General features: G+C 38.4%; 2 protein-coding genes across 2 annotated transcripts in view; one reads left to right on the top strand and one right to left on the bottom strand.

The window, feature by feature from the left end:
• The window catches only part of LOC140922906 (uncharacterized), a 34,773-nt gene extending 20,842 nt beyond the window's left edge, over positions 1–13,931 (top strand). The window contains exons 27-42 of the mRNA XM_073372952.1: positions 73–105; positions 551–823; positions 1,464–1,488; positions 1,932–2,044; positions 2,158–2,226; positions 3,092–3,205; positions 4,968–5,078; positions 6,479–6,607; positions 6,694–6,801; positions 8,106–8,175; positions 8,904–8,991; positions 9,549–9,618; positions 10,336–10,445; positions 11,376–11,442; positions 11,913–12,019; positions 13,172–13,931. Of these exons, the coding sequence (XP_073229053.1) occupies positions 73–105; positions 551–823; positions 1,464–1,488; positions 1,932–2,044; positions 2,158–2,226; positions 3,092–3,205; positions 4,968–5,078; positions 6,479–6,607; positions 6,694–6,801; positions 8,106–8,175; positions 8,904–8,991; positions 9,549–9,618; positions 10,336–10,445; positions 11,376–11,442; positions 11,913–12,019; positions 13,172–13,895 (2,211 nt within the window). The 3' untranslated portion in view covers positions 13,896–13,931. The remainder of the gene's footprint in view (positions 1–72; positions 106–550; positions 824–1,463; positions 1,489–1,931; positions 2,045–2,157; positions 2,227–3,091; positions 3,206–4,967; positions 5,079–6,478; positions 6,608–6,693; positions 6,802–8,105; positions 8,176–8,903; positions 8,992–9,548; positions 9,619–10,335; positions 10,446–11,375; positions 11,443–11,912; positions 12,020–13,171) is intronic.
• A 321-nt stretch (positions 13,932–14,252) lies between these two features.
• Positions 14,253–17,741, bottom strand: LOC140923694 (protein CFAP276-like). The gene is made up of 5 exons (XM_073373771.1): positions 17,584–17,741; positions 16,864–16,986; positions 16,243–16,358; positions 15,549–15,667; positions 14,253–14,743 (listed from the first exon to the last, which is right to left on the bottom strand). The coding sequence occupies exons 1-5, from the start codon at positions 17,653–17,655 to the stop codon at positions 14,673–14,675; spliced, it is 501 nt and encodes a 166-aa protein (XP_073229872.1). The 5' UTR covers positions 17,656–17,741; the 3' UTR covers positions 14,253–14,672.
• Between the last annotated feature and the right edge of the window lie 43 nt (positions 17,742–17,784).

Below are 17,784 nucleotides of genomic sequence, written 5' to 3'. Positions count from 1 at the left end.
GTGTAGGTCAGTAATGACCCTCCTGGGCTTCTGTAAAAAAAAATTATTCTGAACATTTCTTTTACTTAATAGGTTTATTCTTGGGGTTCTTCTGAATATGGCCAGGTATGTGACACCAAGAAAAGTTTGTTACTTAATTTGTAAGGCATAGAAAAAATAATGAGGATGTGTGTGTTTGTTGGTGGAAAATTTGCTTGTGAAGTATTAAAAAAATTAATCTATATCATAGTGCTGACACAAGAAATTGCAGTCAATTAAAGTAAGCTGTTTGAGCAAAATTTTTTACTAGACCGGGTTTTCTTTGAAAAGTTAAGAAGCGTCCACTTAAGCATTAATTTTGTATAAAATTTTTCCAGTAAAATTGGATTATTATTTTCATATTGTTGGTGTATTATAGCTTTAGTTTGTCTTAAAGTTTTGTATTCAGTACATTAAAACTGGAAAAGGTTTCACAGAAAGGTCACCATAGTTCAATGTGCCTTTTTAGTAATGCATCCACCTGAAATATTTCAGAACTAATTTTTAAAAATTCACTTGTTATGGTCTCTAGCTTGGCCAAGGAGATACACAGCAACAGACCCGCCCTGTTTACATCACTGAACTGTCAGACAAGAAATGCATAGCAGTGACTTGCGGCCATTACCATTCTATGGCACTGTCCGCAGACCATCGGGTGTGGTCTTGGGGATGGGGTGTCCATGGACAGTTAGGAGTGGGTAGCATTGAAGATAGTCTCCTGCCCACACATGTGACAGCACTGGATGAGTATGAAGTCACTCACCTAGCAGCAGGTTACTCCCACAGTGCTGCACTCACTTCACAGGTGGGTAATTTAGTATCAGGGCAGTTGGTGTGACTGGCTCGGGTGTTGATAGACAGTGAGGAGAGGGTGGCACTGAAGATATACCACTGCCCACACATCCAACAGCACTGGATGTGTATGACGTCACTCATCAGCAGAGGCTACTCCCACAGTTCTGCACTCACATCACAAGTGGGTTATCTAGTATCAGGGGTGTCCATTTGACTGGGGTGTCCATAGACAGTAAGTAATGGGTGGCACTGAAGGAAGTTTACTGCCAACACAGTGACAGCACTTGATGAGTATGAAGTCACTTGCTTAGCAGCAATTGACTCCCACGATGCTTCCCTCACTTCACAAGTCGCAGGTTGATTCAGTACCAGGGGTGTTTGTGTGACTTGCTGGGGTGTCTATAGACTTTGATAAGTGAGTGACCTCGAAGGTAGTTTACTGCCAACACGTATGATGAGTGTGAAGTCAAGTTACCGGTACTCCCACAGTGCTCCACCCCTTACAGCTCAATTAAGTGATTCTGTATTAGCTGTGGTATTGGGGTGGGGGGTGTACATGTTTGAGTGAAAACAAATCCAAAGAATATTTTTAATTGGTATTGATAACAATTATAGTTACATTTTAAATGTATTTTGTTAATCTCTTGCAGGGACAAGTGCTAACATTTGGAGGAGGTAAAAATTTCTACAATATAAGCTTGGTAAAGGGGAAAGAGAAGTTAATAGAAATGGAAAGTGCTGCTTATGCACACTCTTAAAAACCAAAACTAAGTAGTACATTAATTCCCCCAGAAACCATTTGACTTTTGAGGGGGGGGGTGGGGAGTGGTATGGGTGATTTCAGAAATAGCTGGGGAAAAAATATCCTTCACTGAAAAAAATACTTCTCATGGCAAATAACGCTGGCAAAAAATCTTACACTATTATATGTCAGGGATAAATTATGATCTCCAGAAGTTTAGGGAAAAATAATTCTTTCCCAAACCAGGTCACCCATACACACCTAAAGCCAGCTTATTGTAACAACAAACAAAGTTTTTATATGGCTCTGTCTTTGCTCTGTTCATCTTATGTACCACTTTAACAAATATTTTGGCAATATTGTTTGATCTTTTCAGGGCTGTATGGTCAGCTAGGGTTAGGAACAAACAGCAAGCAAACACTCCCTCAACTGGTGAAACGCTTGAAAGATGAGAAAGTGTATTTGATCAGTTGTGGATCATTTGAGACTGTAAGTATATTATAATAGTCAAGAGATTAATGTTATTTCTTTACTATTTTGGACTGTTCTTTAATTTCCTGGCATATTTTTCTTAACTTGCGAATAATTATTATTGCTCTCAGATTGCTGTGACAGAAGACCAGAAAATCTTTAACTGGGGAAGAAGCCCACACTTTTTCCGATTTTATATGGTGAGTACAGTTTTTTACTTAATTTTATTTTAATATCTATCAGAAAATCCATGCTCCCTGTCCCTTCAAAAATTGTGTCTTTCCCACAGTCTCATCCCCCTCCCCACCCCCCCCGACCACCAAAAGAAAGCTTTTCTTTAAAAGCAATATTGTTGTAGGGAGACCAATGCTCTGAACCAGTGAAATCTAGGTTGCCCAGGTTATGATTTTTATGAAACACAATTAATAATTAATAATTAATTTTCTAGTCTTCCTTGAGCAAAACTAAGGTGCCAGGGGCCACCGGCCAGACATAATAATTATTAGGGAGCTTAAGCAACAATGATGGTGACGGCTGCAAAAACCTCACTTAAAAAGTGAATTTGTGCTGCCTCTAACTTTTATCGCGTTTATTCCATCTATTTTAATTCTTCAGATGTTGGCAATTTTATTTGACTTGAATTCTAAAGGCCTGTATCAAAGTTCAAGACCAGAAAAGAAAGTTGTTAACTTGTGTTCCTGTCCTCGACAAAATGTGAAATTAGGCAGTTTCACTTTGTAGTCATGCAACAACGGCAAAGAAATGTACGAGAAAGCGTGATGCACTTGCAAAGTTGTTGTTTGGCAAATATAAACCTATTGCTTTTTTGCTGTTCTCCTGCCCATCGCCGCTGTCGTTGCTTAAGCTCGCTATTGTTATAGCATGGCCCTGCCCCACTACCCAGATTTTTTAATGGAGGTGATGCAGGCTGAGGATCATGAGATTTTTCCTGACATTTAACAGGTGTATTTTATTTTTAACAAGTAGCAATATCCTTTCCCATAATTATGTTGTTAATTGTAGTTTATGTTTGTGTAATGTTTTGATAGCTTCTGTGTATTTTAGCGCCCTGAGTACCGTTCCAAGCGTTCTGCACAGACCACTCTTCCCACGAACTCATTATCGCACCGTTTGCTTCCTGAGCACATGAACTGTACCTTCTCTTCACAAATTAAGGATGTAAGTCACTTTGATTGTATCTTATTTAAAATTCTAATATGTAGACTTGCAATTGGCCAAGGCCAAAAAAACTGTCTTTCTGCAGTAATTCAACTTTTCCATAAGCACGGAGCAAACAGGATTCCTCCTAAAATAATGGATCATTGATTGTTGAAGATCAGTAACTGGTTAGCAGAGAATTTTAAAAAAACATGTCACCTCAATGAAATGTACACCTTAGCCTGCAATATAGTAATGTGACACTTGTTAGTTAGCAAGTTATCGGGACTCGACTGTACCTTTTTTGACAGTTGTCAAATATCAAGTTAAACACAGATTTTAGTGGAACTCCACACGCGCACAAAATGCATGCGTGCAGATGGAGCCCCATACCTAAGAAAATGTGGTAATCTATCGATTCAAGAAATTTAGGTAATCATGAGACCGTCTATCCGTCCATCTGCACCATAGGGAAACCAATGTGAAATGTCAAACTTTCTAGCTAGTGTGGAAGCCTGTAACCTGTGTTCAACTTGATATTAGACATCCATAATTATTATGGTTAAATGACGGCTGTAAAAAAGGGTATCGGCTGATCACATGACCATATCGCGGGCTCAGGTGCCAACTTCTCAAAGTCGTGTGTGGCATTTTGAAGTTTTCCGCTGCCCAGTTAATACCTTTTAATTGATTGCATGCTCAAGTTTATATTTTTCAGTCATATGGTTCTAAGTATAGATTTGTGAATTTCTTTGCAATGGTTTAAAATCCATCGCCTGAAGTAAATTTAAAATGTACAAACAGGAGCTTCACTTTTAGCTCCGGCTAAATCTATATACTAGCTTGGACTCCAAGCTAGTAAGTGTGACATTTCACATCTGCTAACATGAAAGGCTGGATGTATGGATGGGTGATGTTGTCAGAACCAAAATTTCTTGGATGCATAAATAACCAAATTTTATTGCCCTTGGTGCTCCGCCACACACAGAAAGACACGCAAGAGCTCCTTTATGACTCATAGTAAAATGCGTGCACAGACATGTCACCCGAACACTTGGCATAGCCTTGTTTCAAGTTCTGCTTCTCCACTGCGTTGTTCCCAGATGTCTCTAGCCTGAGAAAACAGCCGACATTTTGCAACGCCGCCACTTGTCTCCCCAGGAAAAGATGTCCGAGGAATGACCGCAGAAATTCCATACTGATGACGTATCACTACTAACCCTGATTTGGGTATTGCTTAATTCTGGAGTCATCCCCAGTGTAATATAATTTATTTGTTTTCTTTGTTTTATGGACCATTGTCAGGGTTAGGTTCATTGATAACGATGTTTTTTTTTGTTTTCTTTGTTTTACATCAGCCGTGAGTAATAAATTATGTAACACCAGAGATGAGCCTAATTTTGATTGTTTGTGCTTTGAGGGAAATTTTCTTCAACCTATCAGAAGCACTACTGTACCTTGACCTGTTCACAGTGGTTAGGTTTCCCTATGTACACTGGCAAACTTAGGGTGCTTTCCATTTGTCAGAACTGACCAGCAGACCATTCCTGTTGTAATGAGAATTTCATTTTTAATCAAAACTATCCAGCCAGATCAGTCAAATCCTACATAGTATTCACGAAGGAGATGGTTTTTAAGCAAAGTCCTTTGGAAAAAGCCGATTTCATTTGCTAACTGACTAAACTGACAATGGTCCCTGCCGGCCAGTTCTGACAAATGGAAAACGCCTTTAGATCAAACAAAGCCATACGTGTATGCTAAGTGTGCTATTGTGTCTTGTTAGGTGTGCTGTGGTAACTGGCATTACATGATACTGATGGAATCAGGGCAGGTCTACAGCTGGGGATTCAATGACTATGGTCAACTTGGTCTGGGGAGTAAAATGGACAGACAGGTAAGGGTGTGGCATAGGTGGGTGGTTACTCCCCATGGAACAGGAGACCATTACCTGAAGCATGCAATAAAAAATACATTAACAATGTACATGATGATGTTTTACAGTTCTGCTTGTTCATTAATTTTTCAGACATGTTTTGGATTCATGCCTTTTTCCTTGTCATGCTGTAAACTGTGGTCATCCATATAAATGAGCATCAGCATTTTTCCTTCTTTTTACATGCCATTAGTGTAGTGAGAAATTCCTTATAAAGTGGTAACCAAACATTGCAAAATATTGTTCCCTTTGATTGTAAATTTTTTTTTGTTTGTCTTTTGGTATCATTTATTTTTGCATTATTACTATAGCATACTGTAAAATTTAGGTCATTTAATGACCTAATAAGCATCTGAGGTGTATATATTAGGGGTTCAAGTGGGGGCGTTAATGGATAGGAGACGTTTCAAAGAGGGAGGCGTTTATTCTTATAGCTGTAACAAGCTCAACAAAACCGATACGCTTTTGGCAAAAATATTGAGGGAGTATAAAAATAGAGCAATATCCACTCCATCAATTGATCTCTCTAAGTCGTCTAAAGATCGATATCACTCTTTCAAATCCCAATGTTGATGTCAGAATCCTTGCTCAGGGTTATTATGTTGCTATCATTAGTCTATGCTTACCTTGAAATTGACACTGAACAAGATGAAATACGCCAAAAGCCTTGTTAATTAAGCAATAAACTGAATGAATTGAATGATTTTGCCCCTTTTTGCTAATTCCTAGTATTTTGGAGGAATTATCATAGGTGGCGTCTGTCAAGACAGGGACGTGTAATACATTTTTAACATAGAGGGGGTGTTTATTAGATAAAAGGTAACAATATTTTCACTGTAATAAAACTACACTGTTAATACTGAATCGTAGCCAACAGTTACCAGCACAGAAAACAACTTATTGACAAGATCAAGCAAAACTAACTACGAGAGAACAACTGGAGAACTGACAATAGACTACTGTTTAACTGTGACAATAGATGAATTGAAACGCACTAATTGCTGATTATGAGTCTTCATAGCCAATAACATCAAGGCTTAACTGACAGACGATCAATGACATCGCGACATAATTGACTAATCAGATCAATAACCAGGGTATAATTCCATCAACTGACGTGATACAACTCACTTTGACCCTGAAGATGACTACCACACAGGTTGTCGAAACATCAGTCACTGTCAACAACAACAGTCCTATTCAGGACTTCGTTCACCTGGACGATCAAACTCAACCTACTTTTGAAATGACTCCTGGGTTCAAACGTTTCACATCCTTTTCACACTGTTAATACTGTTCATTAGAACACTATAATGAGGTAATGGTGCAGCTATAAAATGAGGTTTTTCTCCTTCATTTAGATATCTCCCAGACTGCTCCACAAACTTTCTAATAAGTTTATCACTATGATCAGCACGGGTGCAGAATTCTCTGTTGCCATGGATACTTCAGGATTGGTGTATGTCTGGGGAAGAGCTGATTCAGGGCAGGTAAGATAAGAAGGTATATGGACACTTTCTATGGCCCCCTCAGTGTCCGTATTAACAGGGTTTGACTGTACTATTCTTGCTTGCAGCTGGGTTTGGATTTCAGTTGCATCGGTGCCAATAACAAAGAAGTCTCAGTGCCTTGTCAGCTTACAAGTATTCCACCACTTAACAGAAAGGCATCCATCTCAAGTGAGGTAAAATACAAAAATCAAAAAAATAATTCTAATTCACCATCACATCTTGATCGTTTTGCACATAGGCACATGTATTTGACATTCTAGTCCTAGCAGTATGCAGGATGTTAGCCTACAAGCAAGCTCTCCCGGGTTCTCCAGCGGCGGGCCAGAAAAGGACAGAGAGCTTGCAACTATGTCTCTGGAATTTGAATATCTGCGTGGGAAAAGTTGATGCGAAATTCTTATTGGCTGAGATGACATTAGTAATATGATGTCATTATACCCTTGGTGCATGCTTTCAGATGTTTCTCAATTTTTGTTTACATTTGGGCTTGTCTCCACTTGGCAGAGATCTAACAGCTCAGTCAATGGAGAGCCACAGGGGAATTGGAGGTGGAATTCAAATTCCAGAGACATAGTTGCAAGCTCTCCTTCCTTTTCCCACCCTGCGGGGCTGCCAGAGCACCCTGGTGAGCTTGCCCACAGCTAGGCTAGCAGGATGTTTGTCACTTGAACCAAGTTTAGTGGCCTCAACTCCAACAAGTGTCCTGTAGCTCATGTGGCAGAGCATCTGCACTTTTAACCAGAAGGTCACAGGTTCAACTTTTATTGGGAGAACTCAGCTTTTTTGCTTTCAAGCCGCCTGCATTACTGACTGAAAAATCATCCTTCTCATCAATATTCTTATTTGGGAACGTGCATTGTGATTGGTTTATCCTTCTGCTGCTGCTTCCGACTCTGAAAATCTGTTTTTCACTAGATCATGAGCGGAACATAAGTGACAGAGTCGTAAGCAGAGTCGGAAGAAATGGAAACATTCTGATTCTTCTTACTCCAATTCCGTCACGCTTGTGACTCTGCTTATGTCTCTGATTTGTGATTTTCACTAGGTCATAAGCGCTCTTACGACTCAGCTTAGGACTCCAACTCCGACTCCTTTGCTAGTGAAAACCACCCTTTATAGCACAACAGTGACCAGAAAACCGCTTGACTAGCTTCAAAACGCATTTTTCCACAAAATCTCCAGGGCGAATGGGTTAACTTTGAAACAAAACTCTCCAGATCTAGATGTAGTTTTCTCAAAAATTTATGTTGACGAACACTTTCTTCATGGTTGTATCTTTACAAAGTGGAACACACTTTTTGCTTTGTTCATTTCTGTGTTACTGCATTCAGGAATATCATATTTTATTAACCACATAATTTCTGAAAACATGACATTTTGTGATCATAAAATTGACTCACAGCAATAACCATCCACAGGACTATTTAAAACATGAACGTGATAACTGTCTCTAATTGATTGATAATTATTTCCTCAGCACTCACAGAGATCTGATCACAATCTGGATCTGGAAATTGAGTGGGATCTGCCAGATCTCTCTGCAGTGGGTAGGTGCCATGTTTTGGTTTTTACTTTTTTCTGTTTTCTTTACCTGCAGCACAGGGCCAGTATATTGTAGCTTAATTGTAGAGTGCTGTCCACACAACAAGATATCATGGCGGCAAATTCTGTGGATCTTAAAATAATTAAGTAAAGACGGTACTGTGGTTGCCCTGTGTAATGGTTAGACCTCTTGATCTGCTTGGCTTGGATGACCACAATAGACATGGCAACCCTGTGGCACCCTGCAAAGAGAGTCTCCTTTATTCCTCTTCAGTGAGGAGAGGAAAAGGAGGTTCTGCCTGAATCACTTCAAACCTTTGATGTCGCTGTATCCCGAACTGTTGGACTAGGCAATCTTGTTTTCCCTCCTCAAACTGTTTTTTTTGGGTTTAAGCATCCCTTCATTGATTTGTCGCTGTGGCAAGCTCACGGTTATTAGACCTGTGTCCAAAACTATGTCTTATTATTTAGTAACATTCCGTGCATGCTCAACAAAGATCTTACTTGATTCATGCATCAAGAAAGCATATTAATTTAAAGATTAAAAGGCTCTGCTGGCCGGATGATCCTGTCTATGCTAAAGCGGTGTTTGCAATGTTATTTCTTTGTTCCAGATGTATGGATGCAGGGAATAACGAAAACTTTTTTTTTCTTTTTCTTTCTTTTTTTTCTTCTGGAACATAATTATTCTTGACTTAAACTCACTGCAAGATGTTGTAATTTTGTATACTAGGAAACAGATTATTTCCTTATGGAAGAGAAGCAATGAATGTAGCATTACGTCAGCTCACCGAACAGTATGCTGCACAACCGATGATCAGGTATATAGTGGCAGTTACATCTTCCTGTTTATATAGTTATTTATTTTTTAAGCATTAAATTTAGAGCGTCTTTTAGTTCTTTTGTTGACTATTTTTATTGTCTTGTTTTTGTGTCGTAAGTGAGTAGCTGAAATAGCTTAATGCACGTACTTCCCAACCAGTCAGTGTTAAAACTGGAAGTTCAATTTTCCCACACATACTATGGGCTAAATTTATTTGCTTCAAAATCTGAATTGTTTGTTTAAGTTTCCTGTGGAACTGGATTAAAGACATTAAATGGTTTAATTTGTTTTCACATTCCTTTATTGTTAGGTTGTGATAGTCAGAATTGTTAAGGAAGTGGAGTGATGTAGGGGTCACTTGCTGGTCATGTTGTATGGATACTTCTGTGATGTCTTAATTTTGCTTGCTGTTACTTGTTGTTGTATTTATTTCTCAGGGTTTATATCCTTGATGAACAGTCAGATTTAAAAAAGTATAAGATTCAGAACAATTTATTGATATTGGCAGTAATAAAGGGATAAGTCTTATTATTTTTCCTGTCTGGTATTTTGTAGACACTGCTTGGATATCAAGGACTATCTTGCAGCTGCGGTTGTTTATGAAACTCTTGGAGAATGGCCTCAGGTAACTAAATGTGACAGTGAAAAGGGTGAAGCTTCTGAGTTCTTGTTTTTAATGGCCCAACCAATCATGGTCATCATGTCGAACATGTATTGACGAAAAAGGTGTACGTGCACCTAGGTTGTAAGGGCCCAAATGGTGGGAGCTCAAACTTGTTTCTGTAGCATAGTGCACCTAGAAGTATTGCTGCTCCCTGCTGGATGGGATGCTACTTGTACCCCTTTACAAGGTTACCCCCAGCAGTATGTTGCCACTTATACACCTGGGTGAAGGGATTCAAAGTGGAGTAAATTTTTTAGTGTGAGGAAACAATGCAATGACAAGGCTTGAATCCAGACCTCAAAGATCTGAAAAGTTCAGCTGCTGTTAACCACTCAACAAGCATACCTCCAGACATGCATAGAGTAACCAAAGTAAAATGCTAACCATATGAATGACACTCCTCATGAAAGGCAAAAAAAAAATCCCAGCAAAAACTTACTCAAGTAACCCCCCGGGTTGGCTTATAACCAGTCTGTTGCGAAGATTGGATGAAGAACAAAAAGAACATCTGCAAAGGAGGTGAAAAGGGCTTAATATAGATTAGAGAATTTGTTCGCAAAAAATTCTCACAATCCATGTCTTTACTCTTCACCCACAATTATCATGGTTTTTGAAGTGGATGAATGAAATGGTTATTTTTCCTGTATACATTGTGAAGTTAACTCATTATTTTTATAGGTCCTTGGATACAGTTTGAAGTTTCTGAATAATTGTATTTCCTCTGCAACTTGTGAAGCTCCAGGCAAACTTACTTCCTCAGCTCTTGAAGTTATGCATCATGTTACCAGGTCAGTGAAACTTACAGTGTAAGCAATGCTGAAGGTGACAGGAACAATAGTTTAACCCTTTCTATCTCAAGAATACCAAAAAGATTCGGTTTACCAAAAGCTATATCTCGAATTCTTTCAATTTTTTTGTGAACATACTTAACCAAAGAGGTTTCATCTAAATGGTCACACTTAAGGATTCCATCCACAGACTCAAAAGTTAGAACCATCTTGTACAGCATAATAAACAATACCACAGGAAAGTACTGCTCAGTAGCTTTCATTTGAATGGTCACACTTTAGGATTCCATCCACAGACTCAAAAGTTAGAACCATCTTGTACAGCATAATGAACAGTACCACAGGAAAGTACTGCTCAGTAGCTTTTTGGTGAATAGTGGTACTCAAGGATTTCATCCACAGATGCAAAAGTTAGAATCACCTTGCACAGCATAATAAACAATACCACAGGAAAGTACTGCTCAGTAGCTTTCATTTGAATGGTCACACTTCAGGATTTTATCCACAGACTCAAAAGTTAGAACCACCTTGTAGAGCATAATAAACAGTACCACAGGAAAGTACTGCTCAGTAGCTTTCATTTGAATGGTCAGACTTTAGGATTTCATCCTCAGACTCAAAAGTTAGAACCACCTTGTACAGCATAATAAACAGTACCACAGGAAAATGCTGCAGAGTTGTTCTGACCTCAGAATTTTATCTTACTTCTGACCAATGCTTCAAAAGTTTAAATCAGATGTGGTTGATCTGATGAGATACTAATAAAAATCAATTATAATACCATCAACTGACTTTGACTCTGAAGATGATTACTGCACAGGTTGTCAAAACGTCACTGTCAACAACAGTCCTATTCAGGACTATGTTCACCCGGACGATCATACTCAACCTACGTATAAAAATTCCTAAATCCATTTTTTTTTTCACCAGGAAGTTCACAGAAGGTCAGATCAGTGGTGAACAATCAGTACAACAGGCTGTGTGGCTCCTACAAGAGGTTATCCAAAACTTCCAGTAATCTAACTTACAATTAGTTATTCATAGTTTTCTGTATTGCAGTAAGGTCCACTTGACTATAGAAGGTTTCAATGTCTTGTTTAATACACTCATCTTTTATAAATTATATCAGCTGCATTGTATCATCCATTTTCATTTGCTTGATCTCTTCTTGGTAAAGTTAAGTGTTTATGAGTCTTGAAACAGAGAAACAAAGAACTTGTGAAAAATGATTGTGTTTGAAGGTCATTATTGGAATAAACTGGAGATTTCTCGGCGGAAAGGAATTATAATAGTATTGCTCTTTGAAGCAGAACATCCATCTGTTCTCATAGAATCAAAGTTACCATCCATAAATATCAAAGTAATTAAGCAAAAAACAGGTTATAAAAGCAGGACACAATTTGAAATCACGGTTTGCTATAATATGTTAAAAAATTCTTTGACCCCACGTTTTCTTTTAATTTACAGATGTTGCAGTTCTGGCATAAAAACAATCTTCCCTTTGACAGTCTTGAGTGTTTCCTCTCAGAATATCTGGACATTCTTGGCTATCCTCTTAGTTTATTGATGATCAGGTTGGTCCTGATTTCTTGATTAAATGCATTTTCATTGTTATAATATTGTAGGGTGGGGTAGGGGGACTCCAGTAATCAGGAGACACTGTCACAAAAAATACAGTTCAACCTCCATTAACCCTCTAAGCTCCAATATCCACATGAAAATTCTCCACACTGATCTCCATACATTTCTCATAGAATAAGTTGAGAGAATTTGTTCAAAGATCAAACCATATAAGCATTTTCCCTTAAGTGATCATTTTATTATTTCTCATAACCTTTTCTCTTGAGTGAGTATTAACATTGTTAGGAGAAAACTGATGTTGATCACTCTTGAAACTTAAAGGGTTAAGTGGTCACCTATTAAGTGGCCAGTGATCAAAGTCCTTGAAAAGAAACAAATTGTAAATGAAACCTTTATTATGCACCCACCTCTATCACGCATGGCCATCCCAAGGGGAGTTCTGTTCTTGTCACCTCTATCAAGCGGCCATCAAGAGCTTGATAACGACTTAGTTTGCCTTTGTTTTAAAAATATAATACATTTATAGTAGAGTCTGAGATAGGTGACAACTGATTGTGGACCAGTGATGCCACTCCTGTTACGTATTTGTTTCAAAATAAAGTGATGTTTACGTAAGCATATTATTATATTAAAAACCTCTATTGACCAGCCAACCTCTATTTGGCAGTCTTTTGCTGGTACCCTGAGGTTGTCCACTTAATAGAGGTTCAACTGTGATTTCATTGGCCTCATAAGTATGCACCACTGTGAGGGTAGGGGTAGGGTAGTGTTTCCCATCAGTTTAATCTAAGGCAGGGTAGTTAAATCAGAGAGGTCTTGGTAAAGAATAGAGTATCATTAAATGGGAAATTAATTAATTTGGTCTGTGATACTGAAAGTACTGACCAAACTGGCCAGCCAAACCAGTTCACTCGTGAAGAGAATTGAACTACTGATTAACCCATTAAGCCACACTGTACAAATCCAATTTTTCCTGACTAATCTCCATAATATTATATTTCTGTAAGGAATTAGTGGAGAGAATTTGATGACCTTGATGATTATTTCTTCTTTCTGCCCCTGGGACAAAAAGCAGAGACAGCATTCAAGTTTCCTTTGTGAACTGTCTGACATTTTTGCGTTTTTTTTTTTATCAATTTTTTCAGAGACCCTTTCCTTTCATCGTTAATCTCTGAAGACCCTCAAGAGCTGAACAAAAGTGGAGAAATGGAAAAACCAATGCTTCAGTTTAGTGCTGCATTCTTCAACAAGGTTGCAAACCATGTCGTGAATGAATTACAAGAAGAAGACAAAGGCGAGGAGTATTCTTCAGACTTGAAAGCAATTCTTACATCATACAACAGCACCACAACTGTGGGCACTTTAAATGATGAAAGCTACTCTCAGCCATTTGCACAGCTCGATGCTGGTGTGCAGCTTCAAGAATTCAACACAGCACAGAAGCATTTATGGCAAGAAATTACGGACAACATCAAGAAGGATTTAGATAAACACCCTTACATTGCATTATCGATGACTGCAGCTGCGACTGTTGCATCCGCGGCTGTTTCTCAGCAGCGAGGGTGGAGGGAGGGAGAGGTGGCCTCTGAACTTCAAGCAGATGTCATATTGTTTACCTGCAATCATCACTTTCCCAGAGTTTATTTTCAGGAATTTGTTTTGCCTGAGTTCCAGCAGCGAATGTCTGAATTGACACTGCCCCTAAAGCATACAACGAAGCTGTTACTGAAAATTTATTGCAGGGTGGAAGGCTGTCTACCGACTGCCTGTCCAATATGTGTGTACAATTCCATCAGGATGGAACAGCTGGAAATGGTTGAACAAAGTGCAAGTGGAGAAAGCTTGCAAGCTAGGCCATGGGATATTTAGCATTTCATTTATACCTTTTTATAGACACAAGTTTTGTATGGGTAATCAAATGGTGACGCATTAAATTAGGGAATAATTTCACGCGTGTTTTGTCCAAATCCTTATAATTTCCCGAGCCTTTAGGCGAGGGAAATTATTAGGATTTGGACAAAGCGCAAGTGAAATTATTCCCTAATTTCACAAGTATACCATTTGATTACCTATTAGTTTCATAAGTAATTCGTCACCTATGATATTATGTGAGTAATATATAAGAACTGAAGGGCAAAGAATTGATGGTGAAGAAGATTGATCAATCCACATAGTAGACAGTTATTTTTCCATTTTTTTATATCAGTATTGAAGTCAAAACGGCCATATTTCTTGAATCAGGACAACTTTATTCATCAAAATAATATTTTTACAGCATCAAAGATTTTAAGAGTTAATAATTATTTATTACAAAAAACTACAAAGTGTTCTGTTCTATAAGAACTATTAGGAAAAGAAAATTTTGTGAAACATATAAGTCACGACTAAACATTAGCATAGACACTATACTTCAAAGGTAAAATAAAATTGAATGTAATATTACAATCAGGATTCTTACAGAGATGATATAAGAACAGAAAAAATTATTGAATAATTATGCAATATGCAAAAATCTGCAAGCAGTAAATTATAGTACTTATTTCGGCTATAAAAAGGAATAAATCTTGTCAAACAAGTTAACAAAATATTGTATGATTCTCTCATTCATAACACCACAATCATCAATCATAGTCTACTAAAATGCTCTTAGCAGGTATAAAATCCTCCATCATGCTTCCTGGAATATCCACCATTTGTTGCTGCACTGTGGTGACTCTCTGTTGATGAGAAAAAATATTTTTAGTAATTCGTATTCTTTGGGAGTGGTTAACTAAAGCCCATTCCAAATTCCTCTTCGACTTGTGCTAAAGCTCATTTGATAAATTGTTAAGTTCAGCCATGGTGCAATTTAGGAGTGATAATATTAATTTGATTCAAATAGCATACTTAGGTCGGATGATGGATAAAAAGGATGCCGATTTCAGTCATGGGAATAGTGTAAATTATAATGCACTGACCACACTAAGTTTAGTGGGTGGTAAGTGTGCCTAATAAGAAACAACTGCTGCTATATTTATGGTAGTCTGAGAAAACAGCTGACACTTTGTGACGCCACCACTTGTTTTCCTGTGAAATGACCTATGAGGAATGGGCACAGAAATGATGCATCAATGCCTAGCTACCCAGATCTAGGTAGTGACATGCACGTCAGCAATATAGAATTTCTGTGCTTATTCCTGCGACACAATTTTGTGCAGAAATCAGCGGTGACATTGCAAAATGTTGGCTGTTTTCTTAGGCTACATTGTTGGATAATGTGACAGCCTTTGTTACTGACACTGTTAAATCAGGCTGTTTCAAATGCTGGTTATCTGCATGCCAAACATGCATAGTATTCATTAGTTAGGTTCAGTTGGGCACATTCAGTAACATGACATTTGTTTATTCAAGTGTAAATCCCTTATTGGTTAGGCTCACAAGTTCAACAGGTAACCCAATTTTAAAAGAACTGCTTCCTAGCATGGGACTCTTCCACCTACCCTCTTCCCCCCTAGCAGGTGGCTAAACTAGTCAGTTCATTACCTATTGCTCCGTTGATGCTGTGGATACTCTGCCGTTGAACACTTGTGCTCTTCATCAGCGGCAGTTTATACAAGTCAATTTCTGGTTCTTCTGGTGGTGGTCGATTCTTTAAAATCCGCCTATGCATAAGAACAAATCTTTCTGTAAGTATTTGAGGCTCAAAACTGGGAGTGCAGCTTTTCTACAAGAATGTCTTGTTTAATCATTCATTAAGTGACTTATATTATTACACAATCTTATGCTTTTTATGCACTGCAGTTAATCCTGATGTAATTAATGACCACCCAAAATGTGAAGATTTAGTGGTCGCTTACAAAAAATTGCTTCCCAGGGACCCCTTCCAAGAAGAGGTCCTGGCCCATCCCCTCTTTGACATAGAATTTGTTGCATTCAAATTCCAAGTTTACTATTGTGTAGTTCCATGTTGTGAGTGAATGTTCATTGTATACTCAGAGTGGCATAGTACACTCATACAGTTAACAAAAACAACACACCATTATGTGTCAAGTAGTCCCTCACAAGAGGTTTGACAACTGTAAAACTATCAGGAAAAGAGTGGTCATAGTCACTTATCAGAGGTTCTAGTTATAGGGCTTTGACTGGAAAAATTTTGGTTTAATTGTTAGAAGTGGTTCAGTACTTATGGTAGGTGGTTGCACATAGAGGGTTGACTGTAATCTTGAAGGACACCTACCCATGCGGCAAACCAACAGTTTCATGTTGCACTAAGGTCTCGGCCTTTGAGGAAAGAAACTCTTTATGATGGTCATAGGTTGACTTGATGACAAAATCCAAGCTGTCATTGGGGGCCTGCAACAGAAAAGAACCACATCCTGTCAGTTGATTTTAACTTATTGTTAAACAATCGCAACAGTTGTTTATCAAGACTCCATTTTCCAGGGTAAGATTGGGGAGCTTTGTGAACTCTCTCTCTCAAAGACAGACATAGATAGTATGTTTCTGTGAAACTGCCCACCTACCCCTCCCCTAAGCCATCATTTTGCCTTAGGTGAGAAGTAAGTGTTAATGTTAGCTTAGGGGAGGGGTAGGTAAGCAGTTTCCCGTAAACCTAAATTGAGTCAAGAGAGATGTCCACCTTACAGAAAACCACAGAACATGACAGAACAAAGGCAGGGACTAACTCTAGGCGTCCATTCGTCAACCGGGAGGTGTCAATTAAGGAGAGAGGTGACCGTATACTTTAACTAAAAGAGGCTCTAAAGAATTTTTACAGCTATCCATGGTTTGCTGTTTGGCACCAATGATAAATTAAAGACACCATCTAGTAAATTATATTTGTCGGTAATATAACAACCTGTGGATCATGATGGAAAATTTCTCTTCTCGAACTTGCGAGTGTAGCTGTTCTATTGAGTCTGTCCCACGGAGAACCCTCTTGACTTGTACCAGTGTTGTTTAGTGTTCCTCTTTCTTTCACCTGAAGTTTTAAAATAAATCAAACAAAAAAGGTAGTTAAAAAAACTGACAATGTAGAATACATAAATCAAACCTAGACGGGGAAGTTAAAAGAACAGTCTAATACGTGAGCAAAAGGCATGGATTAATGTTTGCATTTCGAATCGCGCGTTCCTTTCGACATTCTTGACTCTCGACTCTTATTGTCGCCAAAAGAAAGCGTTTCGCTCACTTTTTTTTTCATTTAAAATCATAAGTGATCGTGATTTTGAGCAAATTCGAGGAAATCTGGACAGGATCTGCCGCTATTCTGTGGACGTACAAAGGAGCTTAGTGATGAAAAGAGCGCAAAACAAAAAACAGCTGGAACTTTGTAAACAAAACTACAACAAATTAATTTAGTTTATCGCACTAGAAAAGGGTAACGGTATCATTATCTGTTATTTAAACTGCAGAATAAGCTTAATCACTCTCAAAGTTGTCGAGATGACTGGTGTAATAGAGGCTTTATGATGGTTCTTCAATACTCCGAGAATGATTTTACTGGACCTTGCCAAAAAGGTTTCGCGAGTGATTGTAAAGAAATAAATCATAGATCTTCTTGTTCTGATAAACAAACCTGTTTCCCTTGTTGTCCACAGAAGTCGCTGTCATTCTGAAGTCTTGGAAAAGGGTAAGGATCGCGAGGCATGTTGCAATCTTTACGAGAGTTCAATGCAATGTAGTGAATGGAAGATGTTTTGTCCCCACAAAGCGTCTGTTACCATAGTGATACAAATCCGTGAGGAAACTGGGTCCTAGCATGGAAAGAAAACTGGTT

This window comes from Porites lutea, chromosome 13 (assembly GCF_958299795.1).
Source record: "Porites lutea chromosome 13, jaPorLute2.1, whole genome shotgun sequence".
Classification (NCBI taxonomy): Eukaryota; Metazoa; Cnidaria; class Anthozoa; order Scleractinia; family Poritidae; genus Porites; species Porites lutea.
Note: the sequence above shows the minus strand (reverse complement) of the source record. Positions and strands in the feature narration are given on the sequence as shown.

Excerpts from the sequence above, each read along its gene's own strand:
- LOC140923694 (XM_073373771.1), bottom strand. The coding sequence starts at position 17,655 with ATGCCTCGCGATCCTTACCCTTTTCCAAGACTTCAGAATGACAGCGAC. Across the intron at positions 16,987-17,583 it reads GTGGACAACAAGGGAAACAG|GTGAAAGAAAGAGGAACACT; the intron begins GTTTGTTTATCA and ends TTAAAACTTCAG. Across the intron at positions 16,359-16,863 it reads TTTTCCATCATGATCCACAG|GCCCCCAATGACAGCTTGGA; the intron begins GTTGTTATATTA and ends TTTCTGTTGCAG.